This window comes from Lotus japonicus, chromosome 6 (assembly GCF_012489685.1).
Source record: "Lotus japonicus ecotype B-129 chromosome 6, LjGifu_v1.2".
Classification (NCBI taxonomy): domain Eukaryota; kingdom Viridiplantae; phylum Streptophyta; class Magnoliopsida; order Fabales; family Fabaceae; genus Lotus; species Lotus japonicus.
In genome coordinates, this window is record NC_080046.1 from 66,658,739 (window position 1) to 66,667,636 (window position 8,898).

General features: G+C 34.7%; 1 protein-coding gene across 1 annotated transcript; it reads right to left on the minus strand.

Moving 5' to 3' along the window:
- Positions 1-937: 937 nt before the first annotated feature.
- Positions 938-7,242, minus strand: LOC130726219 (BRASSINOSTEROID INSENSITIVE 1-associated receptor kinase 1-like). The gene is made up of 11 exons (XM_057577454.1): positions 6,755-7,242; positions 5,778-5,910; positions 5,627-5,698; positions 5,302-5,445; positions 4,069-4,140; positions 3,881-3,952; positions 3,726-3,805; positions 3,457-3,585; positions 3,018-3,359; positions 2,341-2,735; positions 938-1,692 (listed from the first exon to the last, which is right to left on the minus strand). The coding sequence occupies exons 1-11, from the start codon at positions 6,846-6,848 to the stop codon at positions 1,375-1,377; spliced, it is 1,851 nt and encodes a 616-aa protein (XP_057433437.1). The 5' UTR covers positions 6,849-7,242; the 3' UTR covers positions 938-1,374.
- Positions 7,243-8,898: the final 1,656 nt, after the last annotated feature.

The window sequence follows — 8,898 nt, forward strand, 5'->3', positions numbered from 1 at the left end:
GCTCAGCCTTTTATCGATCTAGCTGTTTTATAAAGTTTTACAGATGAATGAATGTAAGTGAGGTGTCTAATGATTTTTTCCTGGCTTCTAATCATTATGCATTCTTTCCTTTTCCACTCAATTTCATGATTTTTTTTTCGTATTAAACAATATTTTCTAGAAGGGCAATTAGAAAATATTTTGAATTTTATTACAGATAACATCCTGATAATCATGGAAAAATGGAAATATTCAGTTATATTTCAATTTATGTGATTAAACTGTATAAAATATTGTTATTGTTTAGATAGTTAAAATGATGGTAAAAGAAAAACTAATACAACATTGAAATACTATATTAAGAAAAAAAAAATCTGCTATATTAAAAAAAAAAAAAAAAAAAAAAAAACTCTTTCGGTGGGGCAACTGCCCCATTTCCCACCAACCTAGGTCCATCCCTGGTTTCCTTCATATTCTTTAGTCGCCTTATAAGATAAGCCTTCAACCTTTGTTATGGTCAATATTAGGGAAATTATAGGTTCTAGAGGATAAAATTTAGGGATAGTAACGTATATTCTAGTTTGCAAGTTCAATAAATAAATAAAAGAACACCCATATTCTTAGAATTTATTAATATGATAACTTCCCTCAACTTTCCATGTTTTTACATATGTGTTGTAATTGAATAATAGTAAAAACTGCACTTATGAAATTGTACCTAAGTTTTGAGCGGTTCTAGCATATGGATTGATTGAATAAATTGGACCTTAAATAAGTCTTGCAACACCAGTTTGAATTAAACAAACTATTATATAGTATCTGGTGTAACAATCCATGATTGGCGGAATGAGAGATTCCAAAGAGAAATTGAAAAACCGATACCATTGCAATGCCAACCTTTCAAAGCTAAAAGATATTCAAGTCCTCAGAAGTAAGTAACTACTGAGATATAATGATCTGAAACAGATAATAGAATTGCATTTATTTCCATAAATTCTTATACTAATTTCTCGTACATACAATGACAAAAGTGATGGTTGCTTGTGGCCTACACAATTTGACAACCAAATACACATTACAAACTCTCTTTAATAATCACAACCTGATCAATTGGCATGTAACCTGAACATACAAGATAATTTTAAGAAGATGAAAAGAAAGGAAAAAGTAGAGAGTGGAAATCATATGCACAAATCAAAGTGTATCCCTTTCCAACAGAAAGCATATCAGGCAGGAATGTGTATAAACTTTGTCCATAGAGATTATGTTTGTTACAGCGTCTGACTTGCCTTAAACCCGCGTAACCTTGGAAGCGAATATGTGTTGCTTCCAGATAAATGCATACAAGGGCCAATGGAACGCGTATACAAACAGACATGAATGTTGAAAGGATCATCATCTAGGGCCTGATAGTTCATCTGGCTGGATATGTGAAGTTGAGTCTACTATCCAATTTGCACTAGGGTGAGGCATGTTGCTGTTGAAATCTTGCCGGAACATCTCCTCTTTCTGCCATTGCTCCCATTTCTCAGCCAAACCATCACCTTCTAGCATTCTAACCACCTCAGACATTTTTGGTCTTTCCATAGGGGAGCCTTGTGTGCATAGTAAGGCCACTTGGATTAACTGCTCTACCTCCTCATCAATATAATTTCCCTCTAAATCCGCATCTACCAGTGTTTCCAACCTCTTGTCTTTCAGAAGTCCTTTAACCTGTACTCAAAACAGAGTCAGTTGCTTACAAGATTAGTCACTGGTGTTAATAAATAATACATATAGCCTATGCAACAACAATGACCCAAGGAACATCCAGGAAGAGATTCTAGAATGTGTTACAGAAATGGTAAAAATAAATCAATTTGTTGAATTATAATTTTGAGGGAAATGCTGGTTCTATATCAGTATATAATCATAATAGGAAACAACCTGAGGTTACAAAACTTCAACTGGAATGTTTACCAAGAAAAAAATAAGAACTCCTGAACATGCAAGGAGATTATCAACTATGTCTCTACAATAAACCTAGAAACACAAAGTACTGAATAAGGAAAAATATTTTGTTTCCTTTGAGCATATAATTTTCCCCTTTGTGTTTCAGCCATGTAATACTTTATCAGAAAAATACATAAGATAGTTAACTGAAAAAACAGCCCATTTTAAAATCAGTATAAGGTAAAGTTTTGTGGTATAAAAAGGGACTTTTAAAACCTGAATAAAAACAAAAATTTAAAATTGAGCAGGGGGTAATGATACAGTAAATAATTATTTAGTCGAAGGAACCATGTGAAAAGATTAAATGATACCACAATTAGCAAAAATTGTTCATGTACTATTGACATTTAAACAAAACTGAATACCTACCCAATCGAGCAACATCACATCATCGTCATTGGCAAGACGTGCTAGATCGAAAGCCCTCTGTCCAGTTATTAGTTCAAGAAGCATCACTCCGTATCCAAAAACATCAGTCTTTTCGGAAGACTTTCCAGTTGACAGGTACTCTGGTGCTATATGCCCAATCGTACCGCGTACAGCGGTAGTAACATGAGTATCTTTGTAATCCATAAGTTTTGCCAAACCAAAATCTCCAACAACTGCTTCAAATTCCTCATCCAACAATATATTTGCAGCCTTGACATCACGATGAATAATCTTCGGGTCACAATGATCATGCAAATAAGAAAGTCCCCTGGCAGATCCCAGTGCAATACGCTGCCGTATCGGCCAGTCAAGTGGCGGTTGAGTTTCAGGACGATCTAGAACAACATAATCAATATTAATAAACACAGTTTTAATATAAAACTGAAAGTTTTTAAATTAAGAGCATTCAGTTGAATTTGAAATGTTGAGCTGTTTAGAAATTTCCATATTTTTTGTATGTTTGCTGCCAGACAAAATCCAGGAAACACATTTGTACATAAACACAGTACCACTAAACATTTCTACCAGAAAAAGGATATATAAAACTAAATTATTTACTTGAGAAAGGCAAGTAAACTCTGAATAAATAGCAATTCAAATAGAGTTAAAAGGGGTACCTCTTAAACATGATGCCACACTTCCATTAACCATGAAAGGATACACAAGCAACCGTTCAGTAGGCGTCATGCAAAAGCCACGAAGCCGAAGCAGATTACGATGCACAGCCATGCTGATCATTTCCACTTCTGTTTGAAATTGCAGCTCCCCACCCTGTGTGCGCTCTTCTTTAAGTCTTTTTACTGCTACGAGAGTGCCATCAGCTAGGCGTCCTTTGTAAACCTTTCCAAATCCACCTCTACCCAGAATGTGTTTGTTACTAAAGTTATCTGTTGCGACTTGCAGCTCACGTAGAGAAAACCTTTTAAGCTGACCAAGGTGAACTTCAGGATCCTCCTCAGCTGCCGATGAAAAACAGACAAAAAGGTTGGTAAACCAATAATAGCTATACTGTACAGTATTTATCAGCATGTATACCATCTTTTCCGTTTAACTAACCAGGAACGTCAAAGAAATGATCTTCAGGTTTCTTTTTTCGCAAATAAGCAAGTGCAATTGCAGGGGCTGCAAACAACAGAGCAGCCCCAGCAGCTACTCCTCCTGCAATAGCTCCAGTATTACTGTTACCTGCAAAATAGGATTAACAGTTAAAGAAATTATAGCTCTTTTCAAAGTATAGATTGTGATTGGTTGGAATAAGAATCCCAAGGTTCAGCATAATTATATTAACCACTATAAAAATTTAATCATGAGGCACACTAACGCACCTGAAGAAGCTTGTGATGGCGGAGAAAGTGGTGCAGATGGAGGGTTTTTTGGTTGTATTAGGCCAGGATTATTTTGATAACTGTAAAATGAAAGCAGAACTTTAAGGAAATCCCTCAGGTGTAGACATAGGTATGAAATAATTATTCGCACCAACCTGATGGGGGTAAACAATGAAAATGAACCGTTCACAGGGACAACCCCTTTTAGTTGGTTGTTTGAGAGATCACTAGATGACAAAATGATCAAGGTGTCAGTTTACTTGTAGGAGCATATCATTCTAGTATAACTAGGAATCTACTTTGGCAATAACTCTTAGAAAATCTAAGTATAGGATGTACTCACAGAACTTGCAGTGAAGAAACATTTGTCAAAGTCATGGGAATGCCTCCAGACAAAGTATTATTATTGAGACGCCTGTTTTAGAGAGCAAAATGGGTTAGTTTTAGTGATAGACTACTGATAGAATGGAGTAATAAGACATGATCGACAAACAATTATCCAATAGATAACCAAAAGAGCGTGCTTATTAGCATACTGGGGCAGATAACAAAAGTTCTACTTTGCAAAGTGAATTTGTCAAAAATGAAAAGTATATCTCACTCCGAGACAACTGAACATCCACAGCTTATTTTTTAGTAAGTGCATGAATAAATTAAATTATTAGTGATAGAATATGTGAAAAGTAACTTAGTTGCATATTGGAGTATTTTAAAGTAACTTTGATTATCTCTTACAATTCGTTAACATATTTCCTTATATAGCATGGTTTGTTTCCTTATTTAATTCAGATGAAGAGTTTAGTATTAGAATAAATAAAGATTAGTGCTTTGTCTTCTATAGTTTATACTAAAAGCTTGAGTCGTTGGATAAAGACACATGAATGATTTTATATTATACTTTTAATACAGGACGTGCAAGAGTCATTGGGCTTGAGGCATGGTTGATACAAACTTGAGATCACTTTGTGATAGAGGATCTGATACCATGTCTGAACATTTAATTAGAAGAATCTGAACATGGTTGATGATACACAATGTTTAATTACAGTAACCAATTATGCATTATTGATGCAAAGAGAATGAACTGACCAGTATAAACATGTAACAGACACTTAAGATTTCTATCATCTAATTAAAGGGGGAAAACCTGTGTACTGTGGCACTAGTTGTCCCCAGAAAAATTTGTTGCTAGAACTTATGGCTCGACTCTGCCTACCTGGATAATAGTCTTAACTCTGGAGTCGTCTTTACAATTTAAGTTGTAACTAGAACAGCCTTAAGTCATCTTTGATTTGGTTGTGCATATACTCACACTATTGCATCAAGTAACAACAGAAATGGCAGTAGCAGCAATAGTAAATAAAGGAATGGCACTTTCTTATAGGCATGTGTCTATGTATAATGCAGGCGCTATTGGAAATAAATTAGTCAATTTGTAGAGGCTAATAAATCTACCACCATTTTGCATGGGCAAGCAAAAGTATGGATGCTGAAAAGGGAAAAGGAAGAAAATATTTGAAAACAAGTTAAATAAATTTTGCAGATCAAAGATGAGAGTAAGGAAAGTATGTCATACAGGAAACGTAGTTTACCAAGGTTGCCCAATGTACTCGGTATGTTTCCAGTTAAATTGTTCAAGTAAAGATCCAAGCTCACCAAGTTTGTCAAATTTCCAAGCTCATCTGGAATTTTTCCAGTCATATTATTACTATAAAGTTCCCTGCCATTGAAAAGAGGGTAAGAAATCAGTTTGATGCCTGGCCACTCAATATAGAGCTACCGCATAAAGAAAGCAATATGAAAGAAAATACAAGAGTTTCTACTAAGAAAGAGGGTTATGCATAATTTGCTCAGAAAGAGTAAAATCCACACAAGAAAGTCATATCTGATTCACAACTTACAAGTACTGCAAATTTGAGAGCTGACCAAGTTGTGGAACCAGCTGACCAGAAAGGTCTGCATTTCCAAGATCACTATCCAAATGCCAAAAATTAATTCAGTATGTGGGTAAACAGAAATAAAACAATAGATAAAAACCATATAGTGACTTACACACGGGTCACACTGTTATCACCATTGCATGTAACATGAAACCATGTGCAGGGATTGACAAGGGTAGCATCCCAACTTTGAAGAACGTTGTTAGGATCATTCAAGTTGCTTTTCAATGCATTGAGGGCATCACCTGTGCTAGAAAGAAGCAATCTTCAGATTCAAACATCTTTGATATTAAATTGCACGGATAGAGACCAAGTAAGTTCGCCATTGACGGTGAAATGTGAAATAATGTAAGATTCAGGAAAGCAGAAACATGAAACCCAGCTTCCATTAGTCAGCCTTAGAAAACACTGAAATACAAGGCCAAGTGGGCAACTAAGCCGGGGAAAACACACATCCCAAAGCATCAATGGAGAAACAAGATTTTGTCACGTTGACTCTAACGTGGACCAGCGTTGAGTTCAACATAAATCCAAACATACACATTAGAGCAAGTTTGGATTAACCTTTCAACGAGCACTTGTCAGAAGAGAAAAGTTGAAATAATCTTGCAATACTAAAAAGTCTTCTAAATAATAGCTTCTGCACCTCAACTTTTCAGAAGGTCCCCTATCTAAAGCACCTATTAAATCCTAGCTCCCTTATGCTAGGAGTTTATCCAAACTGACAGGTCATTATGAAATAATGAAGAACTATAAACTGTCATACCCAGGCCATGGTGTTTATCTCACAAAGCATTAAGATCAACAATTCTGGTGAAACTCCCTAAGTTCAGGATTAAAAATTCACCACTTCACAATTAACAAATAATCTAAGCTAATGGAAATAATGAAAAACCTTCCAATTCTATGATCATATTCTGCAAACAACAATATTACAAAAGCTACCCCAAGTCAATTATTAACTTCTCCAATAAAGCTAAAGAGCAACCTAGCAGATTAAAAAAGTAGACTTTTCCAAACCCTGGTCATTTAAAGCACCTGTTGAATGGGAAGAGACATTTATGGGACAATTAAAAGGTAACAACCCACCTTCAGCATTGCCAGAAGCCTTAAGCACCAAATCAAGCACAATAATTGCCCAAACAAGAAATGAAGCCTTAGAAGATGAATTCACTCTCTCCATGTCTCTTCAACTACAACACCACAACCTTCATAATCATTCATAAGCAATTGATTCCCCCTCTTTGTACAAGCTGATCTACACAATAAAGATCAACCTCAGCAGCTTGTTGACCAACCAAAAATCACTGCAAACTTGATGATATGGCTAAATCGAAATTGTGTGTATCTCCAAGTTCTGTTCTTTTGCTTGTTTCCTGTTGTTAACTTGGAATCAGGAGGTGAAATCTCAGATGGGTATGGTGAGTTTCAGCTGAAAATGTGCAGGGAAACAGGTTTTGAGAGAAAGATTTAGAAGAAGAACCAAGTCAACGAATGTTTCATGGTTTGGTTTGTTGCTGAGAAATTTCTCATTCCATTCTAATTATTCCTTTTTTTATTCTTTTGTTTTATTTATGTGAATATCATATGAGTAATGAACTGTGATTAGTGATTAGAAAGTGAGATTCATATGAAAAATGAAAATGAAAACAGGAGAGAGAGAGAGAGAGAGAGAGAGAGAGAGAGAGTTAGCAGTAATTAAGAAACAAGTGTGAAGGAAGTTTGGTCAAAGACGCACGCATGCACGCCTGTGACTGTCCCCACCACCATGAACTCCGTTTCAATGTGTTCTCAAATACCAAAACATAAACTACACATTTCACTGTCTTCTTCATTAATACTATTTACTGTTATTAATTACTACACTAATACTTACAGTTAAACTTCCCATAAACATTTTGATTTAACTCAATCTATTTCGTTTTTATTATGAATGTTTAATTTGAATTAATGTGTCTGTATTATATACAGCACAGGGATGTATACATTATACAAAAAGATTTCTCTTTATGCTTAATGCATAGCAAATTGTCAAGGTATGCATATTCCATTCCCAATATTAGACCGAGTAATGGTAAACGTTCTAGCTGTGACTAAGTCATTGCCTATACGCAACACATTGTTGACTGCATGCTAAGATGAGTTAGAAAATAGCTAGACACCAACTACTCCATTAATTTATGTCATACTCTAATTCCAGATAAAACCAATTACACGACTTCAGCTTTCTGTTTACAGATCAATATAGTTGTCAAAACGAACATGGTAAATTTATTCTCCTTTCCTTGCTAGTAGATCGGTTCAGTTTCATTTACCATCATAAAGTAAGAGCATGTCTTATAAATCATTGAGGAGAAATAATTCACTCTAACCAACTAAGTTAATATAGCTAAATTTGTTCTCCGTCAATCTTGTTATGTTTTACTAGCTAGAATAAATGTAATAATAAAATGTACTTTTGTAAGGTCAAAATGTAGATGTATACAAAAACAAAACTGTACTCTATTACTATAGTTAAATGATAAAAGACATAAATATTCAATGATGTTTACAAGTACATGGATAACATTATTAAACATCTATAGTGTGCTATGTCACATCCATAATTAATTTATGAAGTGCAAACTCTGCTGCAGTTTCAAATCAAACAAAATAGTTGTTTCAATTTTACCCAACCCTTTGTTCTATTTTATTCGTGTTAGCAAACATGGAAGTTGTTCTTCCAAAAATATCGTGTGAATCTCCCTGGATTGAGTGGTAATGCACGTTGGAGCTGTGTTGATGTAAAAATAGTGTACATGTAGAATATATTCTGACGCTCAAGTTAGACTTGCAGCAACAAAAAGAGACTTTTAAAATTTAAAAAGAACTCAAATTTATCATAATGAAGAATAACGACAACATATGTATTTATATAATTGAGATTTATCATAATTGTGTTTGCAGTTTCTTATGAAGCTTTGTAGAATGTCTTCCAATATTGTAATCGTACTAACCTTACCATGATAATTATTAAGTGAGTCAGTGTTAGAGTGAATATTAGCCTTAGGTGGAATGAGATATTCCTTAAATAAGTCATGTGAATATTGGATTGGTTGAATTTATTATCTTGGCTGGAATATTTCTCATAGCTATCTACAGGGGACTGACCATGAACTTTTATATCACTAAATGGGTGTTTCTTCTCTCAAGCCTTTCTTTGTTTTTGGTCAACATAAGCCTCTCAAGCTTAG